At 40.8% G+C, this 24,980-nt stretch overlaps 1 protein-coding gene across 1 annotated transcript; it reads right to left on the bottom strand.

Annotated features, from left to right (window-relative positions):
* Positions 1-2,481: 2,481 nt before the first annotated feature.
* On the bottom strand, positions 2,482-23,287 carry LOC134212194 (uncharacterized). Its single transcript, XM_062689838.1, has 3 exons — positions 22,873-23,287; positions 4,521-4,788; positions 2,482-4,456 (listed from the first exon to the last, which is right to left on the bottom strand). Exons 1-3 carry the CDS (start codon positions 22,972-22,974, stop codon positions 3,159-3,161), a joined length of 1,668 nt encoding a protein of 555 aa, XP_062545822.1. The 5' UTR covers positions 22,975-23,287; the 3' UTR covers positions 2,482-3,158.
* Positions 23,288-24,980: the final 1,693 nt, after the last annotated feature.

The following is a 24,980-nucleotide window of genomic DNA, read 5'->3' as shown; positions in this document are numbered from 1 at the left end:
CATTTGTCATTAACATGCAAGATAGAATGAACCGTGACAAGCTCTACGCGGTCTATACTGTCGTATGCCGCCTTGAAATCAACGAACAGATGGTGCGTTGGGACCTGGTATTCACGGCATTTTTGAAGGATTTGCCGTACAGTAAAGATCTGGTCCGTTGTCGAGCGGCCGTCAACGAAGCCGGCTTGATAACTTCCCACGAACTCGTTCACTAATGGTGACAGACGACGGAAGATGATCTGGGATATCACTTTGTAGGCGGCATTAAGGATGGTGATCGCTCGAAAGTTCTCACACTCCAGTTTGTCGCCTTTCTTGTAGATGGGGCATATAACCCCTTCCTTCCACTCCTCCGGTAGCTGTTCGGTTTCCCAGATTCTGACTATCAGTTTGTGCAGGCAAGTGGCCAGCTTTTCCGGGGCCATCTTGATGAGCTCAGCTCCGATGCCATCCTTACCAGCTGCTTTATTGGTCTTTAGCTGTTGAATGGCATCCTTAACTTCCCTCAAGGTGGGGGCTGGTTGGCTTCCATCGTCCGCTGAACTGACGTAGTCATCTCCTCCGCTGCCTTGACTTTCACTGCCTGTACTCTCAGCGCCATTCAGATGTTCCTCGTAATGCTGCTTCCACCTTTCGATCACCACACGTTCGTCCGTCAAGATGCTCCCATCCTTATCCCGGCACATTTCGGCTCGCGGCACGAAGCCTTTGCGGGATGCGTTGAGCTTCTGATAGAACTTGCGTGTATCTTGAGAACGGCACAGCTGTTCCATCTCCTCGCACTCCGCTTCCTCCAGGCGGCGTTTCTTCTCCTGAAAAAGGCGGGTCTGCTGTCTCCGCTTCCGTCTATAACGTTCCACGTTCTGCCGGGTACCTTACTGCAGCGCGACCACCCACGCTGCGTCCTTCTCCTCCAGAATCTGTCTGCACTCTTCGTAGAACCAATCGTTCCGTCGACTTCGACCCATATACCCGACGTTGTTCTCCGCTGCGTCGTTAATGGCTGCTTTGACTGTATTCCAGCAGTCCTCAAGAGGGACCCCATCGAGCTCACCCTCTTCCGGCAACGCTGCCTCGAGATGCTGCGCGTATGCAGTGGCGACATCAGGTTGCTTCAGTCGCTCTAGGTCGTACCGCGGCGGTCGTCGGTACCGAACATTGTTGATGACGGATAGTTTTGCGCGCAGTTTAACCATCACCAGATAGTGGTTAGAGTCGATGTTAGCGTCACGATATGTCCTGACGTAGATAATGTCGGAGAAGTGCCGTCCATCAATCAGAACGTGGTCGATTTGTGATTCTGTCTGCAGTGGTGATCTCCAGGTGTACCGATACGGGAGGCTGTGTTGGAAGTAGGTGCTGCGAATGGCCATATTCTTGAAGGCGGCGAAATCAATTAGTCGTAGGCCGTTTTCGTTCGTCAGCCGGTGAGCGCTGAACTTTCCAATAGTCGGTCTAAACTCCTCCTCTTGGCCAACCTGAGCGTTCAAATCTCCTATGATGATTTTGACGTCGTGGCTTGGGTAGCTATCGTACTCACGTTTCAGCTGCGCGTAGAATGCGTCCCTTTCATCATCAGTGCTTCCGGAGTGTGGGCTATGGACGTTGAGTATGCTTAAGTTGAAGAACCGGCCTTTGATCCTCAACCTGCACATTCTCTCGTTGATCGGCCACCACCCGATCACGCGCCTTTGCATATCGCCCATCACTATGAAAGCTGTTCCCAGCTCTTTTGTGTTGCCGCAGCTCTGGTAGATGGTATGATTACCTCTAAACGTTCGCACCATTGATCCCTTCCAACAAACCTCCTGCAGCGCTACGATGACGAATCCACGGTCCTTGAGCACATCGGCGAGTATGCGTGTGCACCCGATGATGTTGAAAGATTTTCAGTTCCACAAACCGAGATTGCAATCCCTAGTCCTATTTCGTCGCTGTGGTCTTCGCCGATTGTTCCAGTCCGTACTCTCTTGTAGATTACTCGTTGCGTGAGTTTTTTTTTTCAAAGGCTGGCTTGCAGGGCCTGACACCAAACCCCCCTAAATTTCCGGAGGACCAGTACCCCTTATTTCCGGTGGACCATGGTACAAAATTTTGCTTAGAGTCCCTCGTTGTCACTCGGCGATGATCAGCCGCCCTAACAAGGAGAACAGACGCTGTTGTGAGCCGATCCTGACATGGGGAACAGACGCTCAATAAGATTTGCACCTCCGGAGAGGAGCAAACCCCCCTTCCCTGTCAGCATACGACCATAGTTCCCACCAGGGTTGGTTACCCGATCTTCCCTAAGGTTGCTCGTATCCCGGCCAGCACCGCGGGGAGGTAGGGATAGGAGTTGCTGGGTAAGAGGCTAAGGACCACGAGATGGGGTCTATTTTATTCCTTCAGGTATGCGAAGTACCAATGGTACGCTTTACCCAGCATTTGCCGTGCCATTTTCGTATCGATGCGATTGTTCGTAGAGTATCGCAGCAACAACTCCAACACAGCCAGCTCCAAGAACAATTGTCGCCTTTCAAAACCCGCAATGGCCGTAGAACGCCGTATTGTATTTACTCTATAGCAATGCACTTTTATAGTACTGATAGTCCACTTCGACAATTCGGTTCGTTTGAAGGACCAATGTAAATTCTTCTTCGATACTAGGTGACTGGTCACAATGATAGTCACAACACGTTTTCTCGTTCGTTTCTGTCGCGGTTCGAAATCACGCAGTTGGTGAGTTTGTTTCACTCGACGGTAGACTTATCCCGTACAACTTAGAAGTTCTTCCATTACACAAGTGGAGACTGAAATTGTAATGAAATACTGCGTTTATTACGGAGACGCCGTATATTATGTCCCACTTGATCGCGCACTCAAATTGAACTGACGAAATCTACCTGCTAAGCTATCTATTACGATATAATGGATTCTCTAATCTCTGAGCATTCAGAGAGATCAACTGGGTGTGTATATCAGATACAATTAGAGGCTGCAGTTTACCTATTCGAGAGTGAGTTACATTCTCGCGCGCATCAGTTATGCTGATGCGCGTTGCAGAGTGGACCAAAATACAAAACATGATACCTTAATTACGAAAATTTGTATGCAAAAACTTCCAACATTTTACAAATTCTAAAAACTGATGTGGTATCCATTCGTTTATTGAGTAACAATTATCGAAAAATTATCCTAAAATTACACACCAGCCACACACTCCCGCTGAAGCAGTATACAAGCAACAGTGTCAGCAATACATTATCTATCCTACAGTATATGTAAGCTATATTGGTTAAGCTAGCTATCGCCAACACTAGCAGTCCGCTCAGCAGACAGAGGGCTCCCTTCACCAGACTCCACTGTCGGGCGTTGAACTTCCGCTTGATGACCAGATCCTGGTACGAACAGGTGATCGCGTGACCCACGCCAATCAGAATGCATCCGGATACGGTCCAAAAGCTGGACTTGGTCGAGTAGACACAAAAATAGCCAAACGCCTTGAACAGTACGCTGAATATGAGTAGCTTATCTTGCTGTTTGCGTAGCTTTATATCGCACCAAAGCAGCAGCAGCGAAAACGTCGCCCACGACGATGAGATAATGACTAGCGATAAAAGGAGCATTTGCCGCGGCTTTCCCCGGTAGTGATAATGGTGGGACATAAATCTCGGTAACACCGTCAGGAAAAGTATGAAGATGCACACGTCAGACGACTTGAGAAGTAAGCAGCTGTAGAACTTGAGCTCTCTGATCGCATAGCGTACGGATTTCGCGATTCTAGTGTTAAAGTTTTGGCGTATTTGAATGCCATGGTACAGTTTGATGATTAATATGAGCATCTGATCCAGTGTGAGCCATTTTGCCTTATCGGCCGCCTTAGCAGATTGCACGTCGACGGTGACCTCTTCAATTTCCGAAACGGTGCCTTCGTCCTCTTCGACAATAATCTCCAGTATCTCCACACCATCTTGATTGTAGCATTTGCCATCTCTGTTCAGCAGGTCTTCATCGCAGTCCGCCTCCAGTATCGCAGGTATTTCCATTTCCTGTTCACGGTTGTAATTGGCCGGGTTCTTCCAACTAATCATTGGCATTTGGTCACCTTGGGGAGGATTCTGGACTGCAAACACTGTTTCCGCACCGGTAAAGTTTTTGACAACATCGTTGTAGAACGATTCGTTACCCTTTTCGGTAATTTTGACGAAAGAGTCTTGATCCAGCTTCAGGAAGTTCTTTTCGTTTTCTATAAGGATGGTAATTGGGACAAGGTTCAGTAGGACCGCACCTAATACTACCAGTAGGGCACCTAATATGTAGTCCTTCCACGGGCAATAGAATGTGACTAGTAGAAATATCGGAGTCATGGATTGTCCGAATGAATGAAGAAACTTTATCACGAACATTTCCTTCTTGGCGTTGAAGATCTTTGCTAAGACTTTCCACATTTTGGAGAAAACCAAGTGATAACCGTAACCTGTAGAATTGTAAAAAAAAACAGGTTTATGAGAGAATTTCGAATTTTAACAATTCTTCCTGACCTCCTACCGCACTGTAGAGTAGCACGATCGACTGATACGTTCCTCTATCGTTGCTGTACATGGTGACCAAACCGCTGGACGAGATTCCGACGCACAGAAATCCGATACCCACTAGCATCGAACGGGTGTTGTTGAGGTTGTGCCGTACGAACAGGGCCCGGTGCACGAGGTTGAAACCGAACAGCATTGCCGATGGACAGATTAACTGTAGCTCAACGTCGTCAATCAGAATCACACCGAAGAAATAGATCGGTGAAAATATGATAACCTGAAATGAATTAATCGTTTTCAAATGTATGAACAGTGTACCTCGATTAATTTTAATTAAGTGTGAAAGTGGAAATAGGAGTTTCAGGGTATGAGCTTCATGGACAACCAAGAAAATATAATCACTTTTCTATTACTTGAGACCTCCTTCTCAGGTCCTCTTCAACTGCAGAAAGCCATCGTGTACGCGGCCTTCCACGAAGCCTGCGGCCTCTTCCGGGTTCTCTACTAAATATTATCTACGCTTGACGTTCTTCCGGCATACGAACAACGTGTCCAGCCCACCGTAGTCTGTCGTGTTGTATATGGTTAACAATACCCAGCCCTTTATATACCTGGTACAACTCGTGACGCCGCCAGATACCGTTCTCTTGTTTACCGCAGAGCATTGTCCGCAGCACCTTACGCTCAAACACTCCGAAAGCTCTCTGATCAGCCTCATTTAACGTCCATGTTTCATGGCCGTATAAAGCCACCGGAAGAATCAGAGTAGTATACAGCGCAAATTTTCACCTCACGGGTAACGTCATTTTCGCACGTCACTAATGTTCCAAGATACACAAATTCTTCTACCACTTCAAATTTTTCACCATCCAGCTACCACCACCACTAATGAACCCACGTTGATTGCCAGCGATCATGTACTTCGTTTTGCTGGCATTGATCATGAGTCCAATCCTCGCTGTCTCCCTCCTAAAAGGCACAAAAGCCTCTTCCACGGCACGGCGTTCAATCCCGATAATATCGATATCATCCGCAAATCCCAAGAACATATGCGATCTTGTGATAATGGTACCGCTTCTTTGCACACCAGCTCTCCTAATCGCTCCCTCGAGCGCTATATTGAACAGTAGATTCGAGAGTGCATCACCCTGCTTTGATCCATCTAAGGTAACAAATGACGTCGATATTTCATCCGCAATCCTTACACTTTATTTCGATCCGATCCGTCGAATCAACCGTATCAGTTTCGCAGGATAACCGTGTTCAAGCATAATTTGCCATAATTCATTCCGTTTCACTGAATCGTACGCCGCATTGAAATCAAAAACAGATGATGTATCTGCAAGTTGTACTCCCGGAATTTATCAAGTATTTGTCTCAGTAAACATTTGATCCATCGTTGATCGGCCCTCACAGGGCTGGTAGCGACCATTGCCGCTCAAAATAGTGACTTTAGTGACCAAAGCTGACGAAAAAAGGGACCAAATAGTGACTTTCAGTTGCAGAAAAAGTGACCAAATAGTGACTTTAAGTTTCAGTTGCGATCTCGATGAGACTAAATTAAGCGTTTCTGAGTCGAGGGAGAATTTTTTTTCGTAATTTGTGGCGGAAACCATCTTTCACTCACCACTCTCTCATAACGAACTCAGAAAAGAAACGAAAATCGTTCACGCTAACTTTTGCCCTCTCTTTTTATCCCAAGGATATTTTACTAAATATCAGTCAAAAGAAGGACTACTAAAAACTATGAGTAGTCCTGCGAGCAAACCAAACGTTTGCGCTACTGGAAGTGAGCGAAACATGGTTATTTATCACTCATAAGACCTGTTTTTCTACCCCGAAAAATGATTTTTTTAACGTTATTAATGCGTGAGAATGAGTGAAAATTACAATCACTGGATAAGCTGAACACCTACTTTAGGAAGATGCAGATTTGCTATAGGTTTAAGAAGTTTTTGGATTTTTTAGTGCGAAAGGAACATCAGTACGGATCGTTTTGATAGAAAACGAAACAAAAATTATGAAAATTCAGTTACAACGAACCTGGGATTGAACGAATTGAAGAATCTTTCACATTTGTGCTATTTCAAATGTATAAATTATCATCACAATATATTTTAAAAAATTCCAAAATATTGATCGAAGTGGATGTTGGGAGGGAAAAACGGCCTTTATTTTCACATGTTCTTACAGCAAAATTACTTTGGGGATCCCATACGTATTTAAAGTATCGCCTTTCAATTCGAATGCAGTGCAATCATAGATGCAACTATCATTATTTCGATTTGAAAATAAATATTTTTATTTTACCAAAATATCACGCGCTGGGAGTCATAACTTCGTTAATAACTCAACAGTCTGGTGCAAGATACAATCATCATTTATCACACCAAACCATTAAATCTTCGGTAAAGTACCGCAATTCGCTACAATGATAAAAGGAAAACATCGACGAAGAGCAGGTTTGTGATAAAACAATTTTCTGTTATAAAAAAACGGATAAACATGTTGATTTTAGGTATGCACTAAATAACAAGCCTTTCATCAACTATTGGGTTTCCTGAAGCACCAGGAAGAATATCTAAAATTGAAAAGATTAATCTGAACCGCCAATAGTGCAATTGATAGGGGAGACTGGGCAGACTTGATCCACTTTTCTCATTATCGATCTATCTCAGCGCATGCAATCTTCAAAATTTTGGGAAGTTTTATCCCATTTATATAATATCCATATCCTTTCCCGTCGAAAATTGCATCTTATTTTATTGTCTCAATCGATTCTTTGGCTTATTTAAGGTAAACTTTCTCTCTCTAGGCCTAGTTAGAGGATTTAGAGAGAGAGTTCTCAATCCTCTAACTAGGCCTATTTTAAGGCCTAACAAGCCTATTTTAAAAATCCAAAACAAAAGTTGAAAAAATGCTGCACATGTGAACCGGTCTGAAAAATTCACCCGCTATTCGGGTGTTCGGGTTCGTTAGTGCGAATGTTAGTTAGCCCAATCTTGAAAAACAACGTTTTTTAAATAATTTGTTTCATATTAAAAAAAAATACTTAGAGGCGTCAAAAAATACGGGTTCTTTGGGAAAGTTGACTTTAGATAAAATAAGGAATCGATTTAGCAAGTTAAAAATTTTGACGGGAAAGGTCAATTAGCTACTGGTGAAATGCCAATAAGAGCAGCGAGTAGTATGGCTGGCGAAGTTTCAGAGCGATCATTTTTCCAAGATCCGTAATTTCATTTCCGCCATGAACAAAGCATCATCCGACTTATACATAGAGCTTCATTCAAAAATAGTCAATAGTTTCAAAATAGTTGAAAATAGTGACTTTTTGCGAGAAAAAGTGACTTTAGTGACTTGAGGTCGAAAATAGGGACTTTTTAGTGACTTGCCCGAAAAAAGTGACCAAGTCACTAAAAAGTGACCCGCTACCAGGCCTGCCCTCACGAAAACCTGCTTGGTATTTGCCGATGAAGGACTCTTCAAGCGGTCTCAATCTGTTGAGCAAAATACGGGGCATAATTTTGTAAAACACTACCATGATAATCTCCTGCACACTGGATCACTGAAAGACCTGGAAGAAAGCAGTTTGTCGAGATGGCAACGGCTTCAACGATACGATTGCAAAGCATCTGGAAAAAATGTTCCACATCGTATTTGTCGAATCTACAAAATGAATCTACCCTCAAAATGGATAGTCCAGAAGAAAAACCTTGTAGTCGACACGATGGCCCAGACAACCAGAATGCATGCATAATAGAATTGTTTTTCTGTTATGCGATGCCTATGCGCACAAATTTCATCGCTTACCAGTTGCGAAAACACTTTTTACGTACAAAAGTGGAGGCGATATATGTGTATTTCTTATCCGACGTTGTACGGAAGTGTATGCGAGTTTGTTCGTTACGCATTGCCGGTGTTGCTCAAGGACGAAAATCAACCACCACTTCGGTGTCCGGGGCACGGCAAATGCTGGGTAAAGCGTACCATTGGTACTTCGCGTACCTGAAGGAATAAAATAGACCCCATCTCGCGGTCCTTAGCCTCTTACCCAGCAACTCCTATCCCTACCTCCCCGGTGCTGGCCGGGATACGAGCAACCTTAGGGAAGATCGGGTAACCAACCCCGGTGGGAACTATGGTCGTATGCTGACAGGGAAGGGGGTTTGTTCCTCTCCGGAGGTGCAAATCTTATTGAGCGTCTGTTCTCCATGTCAGGATCGGCTCACAACAGCGTCTGTTCTCCATGTTAGGGGCGGCTGATCATCGTCCGCGTGCCAGCGTCCAGCGAGGGACTCTAAGTGAAACTGTGCTCCATGGTCCACCGGAAATAAGGAGGAATGGTTTTCCGGAAATTTAGGGGGTTTGGTGTCAGGCCCTGCAAGCCAGCCAAAAATATGCAAAGGCGCGTGATCGGGTGGTGGCCGATCAATGAAAGAATGTGCAGGTTGAGGATCAAAGGCCGGTTCTTCAACTTCAGCATAATCAACGACCATAGCCCACACTCCGGACGCACTGATGATGATAAGGACGCATTCTACGCGCAGCTGGAACGTGAGTACGACAGCTGCCCAAGCCACGACGTCAAAATCATCATAGGAGATTTGAACGCTCAGGTTGGCCAAGAGGAGGAGTTTAGATCGACTATTGGAAAGTTCAGCGCTCACCGGCTGACGAACGAAAACGGCCTACGACTAATTGGTTTCGCCGGCTCCAAGAATATGGCCATTCGCAGCACCTACTTCCAACACAGCCTCCCGTATCGGTACACCTGGAGATCGCCACTGCAGACAGAATCACAAATCGACCACGTTCTGATTGATGGACGGCTCTTCTCCGACATTATCGACGTCAGGACATATCGTGGCGCTAACATCGACTCTGACCACTATCTAGTGATGGTTAAACTGCGCCCAAAACTATCCGTCATCAACAATGTTCGGTACCGACGACCGCCGCGGTACGACCTAGAGCGATTGAAACAACCTGATGTCGCCACTGCATACGCGCAGCATCTCGATGCAGCGTTGCCGGAAGAGGGTGAGCTCGATGGGGTCCCTCTTGAGGACTGTTGGAGTACAGTTAAAGCAGCCATTAACGACGCAGCGGAGAACAACGTCGGGTATATGGGTCGAAGTCGACGGAACGATTGGTTCGACGAAGAGTGCAGACAGATTCTGGAGGAGAAGGACGCAGCGCAGGCGGTCGCGCTGCAGCAAGGCACCCGGCAGAACGTGGAACGTTATAGACGGAAGCGGAGACAACAGACCCGCCTTGGTCAGGAGAAGGAACGGCGCCGGGAAGAAGCGGGGTGCGAGGAGGTGGGGCAGCGGTGCCGTTCTGGAGAGGCACGCAAGTGCTATCGGAAGCGCAACGCATCCCGCAAAGGCTTCGTGCCGCGAGCCGAAATGTGCCGGAATAAGGATGGGAGCATCTTGACGGACGAACGTGTGGTGATCGAAAGGTGGAAGCAGCACTACGAGGAACATCTGAATGGCGCTGAGAGTACAGGCAGTGAAAGTCAAGGCAGCGGAGGAGATGACTACGTCAGTTCAGCGGACTATGGAAGCCAACCAGCCCCCACCTTGAGGGAAGTTAAGGATGCCATTCAACAGCTAAAGACCAATAAAGCAGCTGGTAAGGATGGTATCGGAGCTGAGCTCATCAAGATGGGCCCGGAAAAGCTGGCCACTTGCCTGCACAAACTGATAGTCAGAATCTGGGAAACCGAACAGCTACCGGAGGAGTGGAAGGAATGGGTTATATGCCCCATCTACAAGAAAGGCGACAAACTGGAGTGTGAGAACTTTCGAGCGATCACCATCCTTAATGCTGCCTACAAAGTGATATCCCAGATAATCTTCCGTCGTCTGTCACCATTAGTGAATGAGTTCGTGGGAAGTTATCAAGCCGGCTTCGTTGCGGCCGCTCGACAACGGACCAGATCTTTACTGTACGGCAAATCCTTAAAAAATGCCGTGAATGCCAGGTCCCATTCGACAGTATAGACCGCATAGAGCTATGGAAAATTATGGACGAGAACTTCTTCCCTGAGAAGCTTACCAGACTGATCAAGGCATCGGTGGATGGTGTGCAAAACTGTGTGAAGATTTCGGGCGAACACTCCAGTTCGTTCGAATCGCGCCGGGGACTAAGACAAGGTGATGGACTTTCGTGCCTGTTGTTGGCGAACATTGCGCTAGAAGGTGTCATGCGTAGAGCCGGGTGTAACAGCCGGGGTACGATTTTCAACAGATCCAGTCAATTTATTTGCTTCGCGGATGACATGGACATTGTCGGCCGAACATTTGAAATGGTGGCAAAACTGTAAAATGGCCTGAAACATTAGGCAACAAAGATTGGACTGGTGGTGAATGCGCTGAAGACAAAGTACATACTAGTGGGCGAAACTAAACGCGACAGAGCCCGCCTGGTGAGCAGTGTTACGGTGCTACAAGTTACGATAGACGGGGATATCTTCGAGGTGGTCAAGGAATTCGTATATCTTGGATCCTTGCTATCGACTGACAACAACGTTAGTCGTGAAATACGAAGGCGCATCATCTGTGGAAGTCGGGCCTACTACGGGCTCGAAAAAGATTCGCCACCGCACCAAATGTGTCATGTACAAGACGCTTATAAGACCGGTTGTCCTCTACGGACATGAAACATGGACAATGCTCGAGGAGGACTTGCAAGCACTCAGAGTATTCGAAAGACGGGTGCTTAAGACCATCTTTGGCGGTGTGCAAGAAGACGGTGTGTGGCGGCGAAGAATGAACCATGAGCTCGCCCAACTCTACGGCGAACCCAGTATCCAGAAGGTAGCTAAAGCCGGAAGGGTACGATGGGCAGGACATGTTGCAAGAATGCTGGACAGCAACCCTGCAAAGATGGTGTTCGCTTCCGATCCGGCAGGTACGCGACGGCGTGGAGCGCAGCGAGCGAGATGGGCAGACCAGGTGCAAAACGACTTGGCGAGCGTGGGGCGTATCCGAGGATGGAGAGATGCGGCCTCGAACCGTACATTGTGGCGTCAAATTGTTGATTCAGTGTTATCTGTTTAGATGTTAACTAAATAAATGAAAAATGTGGCCCTTATAAAGCAAGCTTCTGCATATCAAATCAGTGTCGATGATTCATATACTCTTCCTTTATGTTACCCAGTGGAAAAAATATTGAAATTATTGAGATTCGTTTTAGTAGAACCCTTATTGCAAGACAAGTGAAAAACGCACTCTTACCCCACCGGTGGGGTAAAAGTGCGCATCGGGTGGGGTAAGAGTACGCATTTATCCAATCATGTGCTTTAAGTATATATTAACACAAATAAGAGTTAATAACATTTAATTGATGTTTTGAGCATATATTAGGGAATGTTTAAAGATTACGTAACTCTTAAAGGGAGAGGGGGTCCTTAAAATGTGCACTTTCATACGAAAAACCATTGTTTTTGGTATATACAAAAAACTACAGATGTAAAAAAATATATCAGGTTTCACGTGGCGTATAAATCCTCTGATATTATTTTCATCGTCATACATCTCGCAACCCCTCCCAGATAAACGTTGTGTAATTTATGAATGTTTATTTTGATTAAATGAAATTATCATTTGGATGAAATTGTGTTTTCGTACTATGTTTAGGTGTACAACAAGTCCTAATACAATTTCTTACCCGTAATGCTGGGTAGATACCTCTTCGTGGTGTGTTACGGGGTAAGTTCTACCATGGTCACATTGCCAGCTACAGGCACATCCTGACCCAACGAATACCTTCCCAATATCCATCTCCGTGATACTTATTCCTTCTCTCCCTAGTAACGGTACAGACAAGCGTGACCAGGAATAGTAATTCTAATGCTTTTGTCATTTTTGTCACAGATTGAAATTAAGGATTACACCCACCTTGATTTCTGATAGCAATCTGAACAGAGATTTCAAAGGAAACATGAGTATCACTAGTTTCCAGTCCACGAAATATACCGGAGCAATGCCATGCTTTCGTGTTTTTATATCTCGCGTGATTTTTGAAAACGTCGTAAGTCCAGAAGAGAGACTCTCTTTGTTGACTTTCTCTTTCGATTATTTCAAAGCCATACTAACATTTATATTGGATTTTCCAGCACCGATCTAAAGAAAATAGCTTTGTCTAGTGTGCTGAGGTGAAAATTTGGCAACAAATTTTAAACTTGCCTAGATATTAGCAAAAGAGAGCGTAAGGAAAGAGAGTCTCTCATTTGGACTTACGACGTTTTCAAAAATCACGCGAGATATATTCGTAAAATATTTATTTTCCATATTTTATTATACTTATTTTTCATATTTCATTATATTTATGTTTCATATTTTTACATTTTATTTTTTAAATTTCTATATTTTTATAATTTCATATTTTACATTCTATTATTTTTGTGTCTTAAAATTTTCATATTATTGTGTTATAATATTATCATAGTTTCATATTTCTTTAAATTGAACATTCAACTTTCAAATTTGATATTTTATGTTTTATATTTTTGTATTTTCATATTTATATAATTTCATGTTATTACACCTTCATATTATAATATTTTTATATTATCATATTTTCCTTACTCTTATATTTTTCTATTTTTATACTTATATACACATTATGATGCCTTTTTTATGCTTTCATATTTTTATACTTGTATATGTTCATATTTTTATACTTTTATATTTTCATATATTTGTATTTTTTTCATATCATATTTTCATATTGTAGTTTGAAATATTTAATTTTCATATTTTAATTTTTTTGCCTTTCTAATATTTTCATACTTTCATGTTGTTATAATTTAATTAGCATATTTACATATTTCTATATTTGTATTATATTATTTTTTATACTTTCATATTTCCATCTTCTATATTTTTGTGTTTTAATATTTTTATATTATCTTATTTTCAGATCTTACATTGTCATATTCTCAGAATTTAATACTTTAATATCACATTTTATATTTTAACATTTGCAATATTATCATATTCTCATGTTTTTATGTACTCATATTTTTGTATCTTCATTTTTTATTTTCATGTTTTCATATAGCAATTTTTATTCTATTATTACACTATATTTTTATGTTTCTTATTTTCATATTTAAAAAATCATATTTTTATGCTTTTATATATTTATATTATTGTATTATGTACCTTCATACTGATTTAACATTTTCATAGCCCACTACAAAACATCCCAGGAAGGAAAGCTTCACAACCTGCCATGTAACCTTTACGTAGACGACTTTCTGGCACATAAACTGCTATCTGATATATAACATTCTAAATAATAAATAAATTCTTTACAATTTCCAGCTTCTTCTACAAGAGATGTACATCCCGAATCAACTTCGGCTCCTAGTTGACGTTGTACTCTACAAATATATATAAAATTTGATAAGATTTCTTATCATAATGTTATTCATTTCACTACATATTTATTTATATACAATTACCAAAATAAGAACTTAAAAAGAACGCGGTGCGTATGGTACGGTATGTCCACGCATCCTTCAACCCCTGTAGATTCGTGATATGTATCATGTTGAAGTGACTACTTGAACACGATACATCTCGAAGAATCATCTCTGCGGCAAACACAACGCAGTGGGCCTGGCCGCTTTGAAGTTTATGTCATACCACTGGTATGCTGTGAGCCTCAATATTGACAAGAAAAATTATTGGGCGTCATCTAACTCAATAGTTTTCCAGGATGCTTTCTTTGTACTGGCTGCGTTTGTGTTCGATTAGATTAGATTAGATTAGACAACAAGTCCTAATACAATTTCATTTTTTCGCTTCAGTGCTTGGTTCGCTAAGTCCTTTCTAACACCGAATTACTTCAACTTATCCTAAAAATTTGGAAGAAGTCTTATTTCGGCCGGAGATACGGGTTTGACATCAGAAATTGAAGATTTATATGCGTACTCTTGCCCCACCGGTTCCTGCGTACTTTTACCCCACAGTCCCAAAAATTATTCAAGTAATGGTTTTGACTTCTTGGAAAACCAACCGGATTGGTGTTCTGCACCATAAAGTACTCTATACAATAGGTTATCGAAATGGTATAATGTTCACCTGATTGAACGTATATATGGTAATGAAATACTAGTTGCGGAAACCCAATTATTTTTAGCAAAATGACCAAAAAATTATCTAACTCCATTTCTTCCTTGTTGTTTATTCAAATCGTTTACAATTACACATGATAATAGTTGGCCAGAATACCTGTCAAACTGATGCAGTGCTGCTAGTTTATCTTTTTTTATTACTTCAAAAAATCGAAAACGTACTCTTACCCCACGCGCACTCTTGCCCCACTCTACTCTACTCTGATTCTACCAGTGGCGCTTTATGGACATGAAGCATGAACGTTAAAAGAGGCGGACCAGAGGGCTTTCGGGGCTTTCGAGCGAAAAATGAAACAGAAAGTGTTTTAAACAAAAGTCAAATTATCTCCTGTGGATGGTATTTTTGATGTAGGACTTACGTCTTTCTTTACTATACTGCGTGTCATTTAGATTTTTGGAAATCGAGAGCGTTACGCTGGAAGCGAAGATTTTGAACGTTACTAGCGCCTTTATCTTTCGATGGATTTTTAAGATTTATATATCAATCGACTCGGACACTCTCCACCATTTTGCCTATTTCATTGGAACTTAAGATTATTAATGATAAGCTATTGAAATTTTCAATTCTTGTCAAAGCCAGTAAAAAATTCATATGTAACCAATCCCGTGCATTCCCAACACGGACATCAGAATGCGGTATGTCACGGGCCTTCGGGTCAAGCGCAGTGTTGGTAAAAACTCAAAATCTCAAAACTCATGGATGATTCAAATCAAGCGTGAGTTGAAACGCACCCAACTCAGCATCTAAAAACTCATGGATGAGTTGAATCATCCATTTCAATCATCGTAGGTTTTCTTTTGCTCTCCTTCGTTAAAAACAGTGAATTGACATTTGTCGCATAAAATATTAGACACTCTTTATGTATAAGCAATAAATTGCCCCCAAATTGATTTCAAATGCCTTTTTTACTCAAAATGATTTTTTTAGCAAATGAGTGAAATGATGCGTTTTAGCCTGAAAAATTCAAGCGTGATGCATTCCTTTAAAATCGCAGACGATTTCGTTCGCACGGGAGCGCTCGTTGATTGAGATTTATGAGTGATTTTACCAACACTGGTCAAGCGGAAGGTTTTTTTGTGTATAAAAGAAGCAGTGCCTGTCATGTGCGAGTCATTGCAGTTTGTGACAGCAGCGTGTACTGACGTGCTTTTTGCTCGCGCATTTTCGTTTCGTTCGTTCGTTCGCTGTTTACCTACACAGCGACAGAATGCAGCCACCAGCGGTAGAACTGCCGGTGGGTCTGCGAATATGCATGAAAGAAGTGGGCGCATTTGTTTTGTCACTCTGTCGGATGCAGTGGTGTCGGTTGCGAAGGATGCAATCGGGCATCGCATCGCTCGGAGTTCACGGCTAGAGGCCGATGATGGCTGAGGTAGCGAGGGCAGCGGTGGTAGATAAAGAAGAATAAAATTAGAGAGATTTGGTCTGCTCAATGCGATACCAGATATACGGAAATTTCCGTAGATCTACGGAATTGAATGCTTTCTACGGATCTAAGGATCTGTAAATAAAAACTACAGAAATTTGAAAATTTCTGCCGAAATTTACGAATTTTTTTACTAGCACACTTTAAGTTTCAATTGGTGTGGTTTCCAATTTAGTTCAAGTTGAGTGAACAATATGAGTAAGTTCCTGATATATGGGTTTCTATTTAAAGGGAAGGACCGTTACAAATTATAAATTATGTCCTATTGGTCTCCGGAATGTCAATGGGACTATTAGGAGAAAATAATAATTAATTTAAAAATGAAACAAATCAAAAACTCCTTGGATTTATAAAGAATATTTAAAAAATTCAAAAATATATGGGAATTTTATTGTTGCCTTTATTCAATTCCAAATATAAATATACAACTCACAGACGAAAAAATAGGCTGTACGTATAAAAATCTTAAAGTGGATTTATCCGTAGAAAAAACTGGCGCATTCATACACCAAAACAATTCAAAAACATTCGAATCTCTTTGATTTATGGGATGTGTAGATTACTTCTTCTAAGGTTAACCGCATTTTACAAAGACATGAAAATAGTAATATATATCATCTTCCAAACTCAGATGTACATTTTCATGATAGAATTAGAGGCGAGATTATAGAATTGATAGTTTTATTGAGATACGACAGAAATTTAAAAAATATATATAGAAGTGGATTTTAAAAAGCGAGCCGTGGGCAATTTCGTTACGATTTGAATCGAACGAACTTCTGGCAAGCTTCCATTTGAAGAGAAAGGAAAGAGTATCAGCGTTGAAAAGAAATCAAGTTTTATGCTGATACTATTTCCTCCCTCCCCTTTCCATTATGAAAGCAATCTAGAATTTTTTTTTCTGGTCGATCATTGACCGAGATTAACACTGCCTAAAGTCCAGTAAAAAATCACATTGAAAATAATTCTTGTGTATGATCCATGAAGCTTGTTGCAAATAACCAATTCATTCAGTGAAGTCGAACATCCTATTTAAGTTCTTGAATAGCACTCTTACTCTTGTGTTCTAATGCAGAAGCTAAGTTTCAACAGCCGTGTATGCAATCTTTGTGGAATTTAGGATTCACCAAATATACTATATTAATATAATATGTATATATATAATATATTTGGATTCACTCTCCACCAGTTGTAAACGAAGGAGGTAAGCCGACTACCCAACATTTGGTGCTTCGAATCATATAGTTTTCCAATAATCTGGCTCGAAGGACCATTATATTGATTTACCGGCCCTCTTCAACATAGAGAGAGATAATTAACGTGTGCTGCCATACACGTAATTAATTTCAAGGCTCAAGCAATTCCAGTCGTCTGGATTCTCGACTGTAATTCATAACACAGCTCAAACATTTATTAAACATTTAATTACATATACATCATTGCCTAAAAAAATATACTGTCGGACTTCAACTGGGACACAATGGTGCACGCGACTCACTAAACTGAATATTTTCCCTCAAATTTGTTTGTTTACGCCAAAATTGTTCAATTTTGCCAATTTTTTGCCATTGCCAATTTTTATAAATTCTGGAGAAAATCCCGAAAAAAATTCTTGAGAAGTCTAGGATTTTTTTAGGACATTCTATTTTACACTTCAATCTAAATTCCCTCAAAAACTCTTCAGGGATTCATCCGGAAGTTCCTTAAGGAATTCCTTTAGAAATTTATTTACGAATACTTTTCGAAAATGCACTCAAGTTCTCCTTCGGAAAATCCTTTAATAATTCATTTGTAAATTCCTCCAAAAATACTTTCGGGGGCTCCTCGAGGAGTTTCAAATGATTTTCAAAAAATCCACCGGTTCCATTGCACATTCTTCCAGGAATACCTTCGGAAAAGTTCTTGTAAATTTCTCCAGAAGTTTCTTCGAAAGTTTCTACGGGAAATCCTCTGCTTCTTAAGACTTTTGAATGTCGAATGTTGTCTTTAACAAAACTTTGGAAATTCCTTTTGTAATTCGTTTGGGTACTCCTAGAGCTTCGTCCTAGAATTTTCTAGAGGAAGTTCCAAATGAACTACTGGATAAATTTCTGAATAAATGGAATTTTTCGTGTAGCGATTTCAATAAAAAATAATAAAATAATTTCTGAATTAATTCCTGTAAAAATTTCTGAAAATATTACTAAAGGAATTTTTGGAGGAATTCCCTTAATAATCCTTAGAAGAATTTCTGATCAAATTTCCGGAAGAATTCTTTACGGAACTTACTAAGGTTGTCCTATAGAAATTGCCGAAGGAATTTGTGGGAAGTTAGTGAAATTCTAAAGCAACTACTTTAGGAGGTTCCGAAGAAGTTTCTAAATTAACTTGCGAAGGAAAGTCCTGTTGGGATTTTAAAATGAATTCCTGGAATAGTTTTTGATGGAATATCTAGAAGAGTTCTGAAGGAATTAAAAAAAAAGAAGGTTTGTCTGAATAATGTTTTGTATGACTGACCGAATTAATTCCTGGAGGTTTTTCCCATAGAATTGTTTAAAGTATTTACAGAAAAATGTCTAGAAGACTTTCCAAAGAATTTCTGGATAAATTTATGAAATAACACCAGGATGATTACCTCAAGATTTTTTTTCGAGGAATTTCTGGAGGAACTCCTGGATTAAATAGAAGTTTGGTAATGGATGGATTGTAATCTCGATATTTTGAGGGTTTTCTTCGTTTGCAATCTTAAGTGTAAAAATAGGGTTGTGTTTTACTTCTGTACTGGATTAGTTCTGACCTATATAATTACGTCAAAATTATAGGTTATAGCATCGCCATCGCTACAGCTCAATAATTTGAAATGTTTTAAAAAATAGGAAGTCCATAATATTAATTATGTTGAAATTTCTAATAGAGATCAATAAATAAAATGTGAAACGGTAGTATCAGCGTTGGAAACAGTTACTATTGTGGATTTACTTGACCAATGGATTCGAAGGTCGGTTCACTTGCCTATTTCAAACGTTCCCTTTTCCAGCAAGGTTTGCCAAACTCAATAAATGTTTGGTAGATTACCTTGTTTTTTGCTCCTTGTCTATCAAAACAGATGTCAAAACATCGGAAAAAGAAAGAGAAGTCCGAGGAAACAGCAAAAAACACGTGGCAGACTTGTCAGTTTTGACAGATTTTACTATGAAGACGGGTGTGAAGGCAAAAACGACGATTTCAACGACCGTTCAAGGAGCGACTATCTCGAACGGTCGGGTCCAGTAGGGAAATCCACGTACAATATCAAAAAGATGTAAAGCAACTGCCATTACGGCGAGTGTGGAAGTGTGTGTATATGGCACTATGCCCTATTTCTTTTAAGTTTTTCATGAAAGTTAGGATATAACAAAACCAGTAACTATAAATTTGGACGGTTAGTGGTTTTGTTTCTATGCATTGAAAAATGTTAGAGATCAGTCGTGTAATGTTCTGTATACTAGGATTGTGGAGGAGCGCTGAAATAGGGCCAGCCAAAATTTTTGAGCGAATCTACGGAATTGTTGTTGAAGCAATCTGGCATCGCTGCTGCTCATCCAGGTGATTGGTTTCATAATCCACATAATCCCGGGATGGGTACGAGTCAAAATAATATAAAATAAAAAATAATTTCCAGAAGAATATTTGAATAAAGTATCTTATTCTTTGTTTTTCATTTTCTGAGAAATTGTATTACTAAACTTGTCGTAGACTCGGAGTTTGGAATCAAAACATTAAATAATTTTTCGTTGATGTATTAGGAGTACCTCCTCTATTTTAGTTGGGTTACTGCTCCTTGATTTGTTTCTTATTGTTGTGATTTTTTCCATCAGTAAGCACGCATGTTAGCAAAAGGAAGCAACGAAATTGGTGCTGTATTTCTTTGTTGGGAAAACGGGACAGTTCACCTTAAATAGCACATTTTGCCCAAGTTTGAACATTCTATAAATAGAATTTAAAAATTTCGAATACTATCATCAATAAGAAATCCTTTTTTTGTCTTTATTAGCGAGACTTTTAGCCCAATAAGAAATCTATAAATGCCCTACATTTGCTTGAGCAAATAAGGGCTTAATAGTTAGAAACGAAGCAATTCTAATTATGTATTTAATTATTAGTTTTATTTCCAGAAGTTTTGAATAAACAAGTTGCTAATAATTCTACACAGCATGGAAGTTGTCGTTTCCAATATCAATACTATGATCAAACTCCATAGATCCAAAAGTTAGAAGTTAAATGTAAATACGTTACGTTTATACAAGTCCTACGTCTACTCGCGGTTATGTTGAAAACATTACCCATTGCTCGTTTTTAAATTTTTGGAATAACGAAAATGTAATTATTAAATCTGTTGAAAATCCATTTGCAGAAATATATTAATAAGGGCCAATTTCTTCACCTCCGCTTAACTCTTAAGCGATGCTTACCCATACGATTAAACCGGGTTCAAGCGGAGGTGAAGAAATCGACCCTAAGTAAATAAACCGTTTTCACTGATAGACAGCCGATGACCACCAACGGTCAAAATTTAGTTATTTGAGTGGCTTCACCCTCATAGATAATAGGAAAAGCATAACCCGTTTAGTTATGTACCAATTTTGTTTTACCTCGGATTTTTATTCGATTTGATTAAGACAAGAAATGCGTTACTTTAAGCCAAAAGAGCCCCGCATTACGAATTGAAACTACGTGAAACTTATGAAAACTATGAGGCTGCGCTCGGAAGACCATGTAAGCAGCTTATAAATGTTTTCATGTCTCCTGAACGAGATATCCGAAGACATCATGTAGATATTTCACAATGTCATAACTATTCTATTCTTCATACCGCATGTTGGATAAGTGAAAATCGAAAAGATTCATCCAGAAGCGATTTTGGGTACCACGAGAGCGTTTACGAGCTTGAATTCCACATAAAAATTCAGCATTAAAAAATGTTTTGATGAGAAATATTACTCTGTGTTCCGGTATAACACTCCTCGCGAGCAAAATTATGACAAATCAATGTTTTCATAGAAAATTTCAACTTCATAGATTGCTAAGACCCATCAATAAAAATTATAGTGGACACACATTTAACATAACATTTTTTTCATGAATTAATTTGAATAGCTCAATCAACAGAACAACATTAAAGCTATTGATTGCACTATTCAAATTAATTCATGAAAAAAATGTTACTTAGGACCTTTTGAAAAGTTAAGCGAGATATGTCAAAAGGGGTGATGCAAAGCATTATGGCATCATCGAGTAAAAAGCTGGATAAAAAGAAAATATTATGAATCATATAAAATACGGCAGACTTCAGTGGGCTGGTCAGTTAGTGCGAATGTCGAAAGAAATAATACCGAAAACAATATTCAACAGAGAGCCAGATAGGGCCGGCAATTTCGTGGAACACGCTGGCTGCACGCGGTGGAATCGGACCTGGGGACCCTAAACGTTCGGGGAAACTGGAGGAACATCTCCAAAGACCGACGATTCTGGAGCTTTACAATACACCAGGCATAGGTATATTGACGCTGTAGTCAACCAGGTATCCAGGTAGGCAACATATCGGATTTCACTCGAATGTGCGTTCAAGCTTCATGTTTTGCGAGACGAAGGTACAGAAATAATTTCTGGATCATAGAAATCACTACAAAGTTCACGTCACAACTAGTGACAATAGTGAAGAAAATGTGCAGTTTCACTTTCAGCACACCGTCAGTAAACCCGAAACTTATCCGGTGTCTATAGATCGATCTAAGCTTTTGGTAAAGTGCGTAAACTAGAAGAATTTCAATGTCCGATGCTTCCGGTTCTATCGAAATCGGATTACTTTAACTTTTAATTACGACAAAATGTTGCCAGTCTCTGTCTCAACCTTTTTGGCCAACCTCTGTTATATGAACAGTTCCTTCATGTACAAATTGCCTCTTTTCACAAACATATTTTATTGAAGTGTAGAACAATGATCACCTTGTATATATGTTACCTTGCTATTCCTTTTATATGAATCTTGTGCAACTGTCAAAACAGAAGCGCGCGTTGAAGCATTTCCGCTTTCATAATGTTTTTTGTACTCGAACGAACAAGTCGTAATAAATTGAACTCGAAAAGTATCTCGCGTGTGTTTTGTTTTCTTACCGCCTGTTTCCCTTGTTCACTGAATTGTTGGCTTCCGCGAAACGGGAATTCTCCAATATATTTGGCATACAACAGTTTTCTGTCCGTGCTTGTAAAAACCTATGGCCCTTTCTTTTCCTTTTATTTATTCATGAGCAGGCGGTTACTGGGCATAGAATCATATAAATACAGCAGCTTGAGAAATTTTGAGTTATTCTACAAGTAAATTGACGTAAGATTGCTCGATTGAGGTGAAATACTTGTATGCTTCCAATTGAATCGCGGTTAATAATTAAAATCAACTCATTACACCTTATCGAGATGAACCGGCCTAGGACCGAAAATCTCGTAAATAAAGATAATTAAATTCAATTCAACTCATTACACCTCACTCTACTCTCTATAATTCAAATCCGGGTTCGCATGCACAAAACATAGTATTTGATTTTGACCCTGTAGGAATGCTAAAATTTATTTTGGAGAAACAATCCCTACAATCCACCAATTATTATTACCACGAGTAAACATTTCACTTTTGGGATTAGCCTGTTATCTATACAATACACAGAGTACTAGTCAACAACTGAAACCTAGATAACTTCTGCTCCGTCAACAGCCGCGTAATCCAGTCGGCGAATGAATGTGAGTGAGGGAATTGACTCATTCTTACGTTCATCAAAAATATGTACACCAGCAGTTTCCATTTTGGCAGAATCAGAATCAGCAAATCCATCACCCTCGGTTCTACCATTTCGTTGATGAAAGCTTCCATTTCACAGCGTTTCTCGTTCGCCCGTAAATCGCGTTCACAGTTTGCCGGAGTCCACACACTTTAGTATTCCACGAATTACATAACGCTTGGGATTCGATCGAAATCGCCAAACCGAATTCCGGGTGTCAACGGATCAGGGATTCGTACGTCGTAGCACTTCCGCACGCGCGCGTAGCCTAGATAACCCGCTTGACAAGCACTACTGCCGTGAAGCGTATTGCAGGCCATTATCGCGGCGAAGACGACGTCGTTGTCTTTGGAGCGCGCTACGCCAAGTGCATTCGTTGCGTGAACGAGGTTTCAGGCCACCACGCGACATCTGCCGCACACATTCAGCCCCGTCCATCCTATCTCTGTGGCGCGTTAGTTTAGCTTGGAAGGCACAGGTATCTGTGGCTGGCTTTGCGCTAGGCTTTTTGACTAACGACAACCGACTGAATGAGTGTTATCTGTTTATCGGTCTTATCAGTTGTCAACGCTAGTTGTCGTCGTCAGGCGAGTGTTTGTCACCTCAGAGGGAAGTAATGGTGCCGTAGCCGGTTGAAGGTAAACACTTCGATGGTGATAGAACGTCTGTTTGGGCTTCTTTTGTTCATCGGTTTGATTGCCTTACGGGTAGACAAAATTGCGGAAGACGGGGTTCAGTTTGGCTAAATAGCTACATTGGCCATAATCGCATGTTTGAAACATTTACAGTTTATTATTACAGAATGTGGTAATGGATCAATTATTAACCCTCTTCCGCTCATGGTGCCTGCAGAGCACCATCAAATTTTGCACCATCCAACCTTCATCGAATTGTTTCAACAACGAAATGCAATATTTGACACATCTTTATAGTTCCACCAGACTGCAATTATAATCAGCTTTGAGTACAATTAGTCAAACTAATGAAAACAATCAATTAACTTAAGAAAATTATTTTGAGCTTTTTAGTGGAATGTCTTCACTTGTCATAAGACGAGTTTGTACAATCCCATTGAATTCCACCACCTAATTGTATCTTGACGAAGTCGAGGTCAAGTACGAGACACTGAAGACAGCCTTACTGTTGAGGTCGAAGTACGTATCTGTCAAGACACAATTAAGTGGTGGAATTCAATGGGATTGTACAAACTCGTCTTATGACAAGTGAATCAATTAACTATTGATTTACAATCAATCACTTTATTTTGTTTTCTACTAATTTTAGCTATGCCAAATAACTTTTGTTCTAAAGCATTTTTCTCATAGGTGATTCCTTCCTATTGAAATCTTTGGAAAAAGTCGTGAGCGGGAAAGGGTTAACAACAGGCTACTGTATCTGTATTAAATATTCAAAAACGAGAAATATCGGCAGCTTGTTTAGTTGAATGTGTTTACTTGTTGAAGGACGATTTAGTCATATTTAATTCGCATACTTACATGATACTTGATGGACTACAGCTCCTCTTCACTGCGCCTACGCCGAATACTTGTCCTTGACCTCAGGTCCTCTTCAACTGCAAAAAGTTATCGTGAACGCGGCCTACCACGAAGTCTACGGTCTCTACCGAGTTCTCTACTGAATATTATCTCCACTTGACATTCTTCCGGCATACGAATAACGTGTCCAGCCCACCGTAGTCTGCAGTGTTGCTTAACAATATCCATCACTTTATACACCTGGTACTACTCGTGATGCATGCGACGCTGTGAAATGCCGTTCTCCTGTTTACCGCCGAATATTGGTCGCAGCACATTTCGCTTGAATACTCCGAAAGCTCTCCGATCCACCGGAAGAATAAGAGTAGTATACAGCGCAATTTTTTGTATCGTTCGCAGATTACGGGACATGAGCTGGTTACGAAATCCGTAATAAGTCCTTTTTGCAGCTGCAATACGCCTTTTCACCTCGCGGGTAACACCATTATCGTACGACACTAGAGTTCCTAGGTGCAAAAATTATTATTCAACTTCATAATCGTCGGTCTTGGGCGATGTTCCTCCAGTTTCCCCAGGGCCGATTCCACCGCGTGCAGCCAGCG

Source organism: Armigeres subalbatus, chromosome 1 (genome assembly GCF_024139115.2).
Source record: "Armigeres subalbatus isolate Guangzhou_Male chromosome 1, GZ_Asu_2, whole genome shotgun sequence".
Taxonomy (NCBI): Eukaryota; Metazoa; Arthropoda; class Insecta; order Diptera; family Culicidae; genus Armigeres; species Armigeres subalbatus.
The sequence above is the reverse complement of the archived record's forward strand: the minus strand, read 5'-3'. Positions and strand labels throughout refer to the sequence as shown.

Bases quoted from the DNA above. Each gene is read 5' to 3' on its own strand.
- LOC134212194 (XM_062689838.1), bottom strand. From the start codon at position 22,974: ATGGAAGCTTTCATCAACGAAATGGTAGAACCGAGGGTGATGGATTTG. The intron at 4,789-22,872 runs GTAAGAATGAGT...AATTCATTTCAG, and splicing joins TGTACATATTTTTGATGAAC to GTTATCATATTTTCACCGAT. The intron at 4,457-4,520 runs GTCAGGAAGAAT...ACAATTCTACAG, and splicing joins ACTCTACAGTGCGGTAGGAG to GTTACGGTTATCACTTGGTT.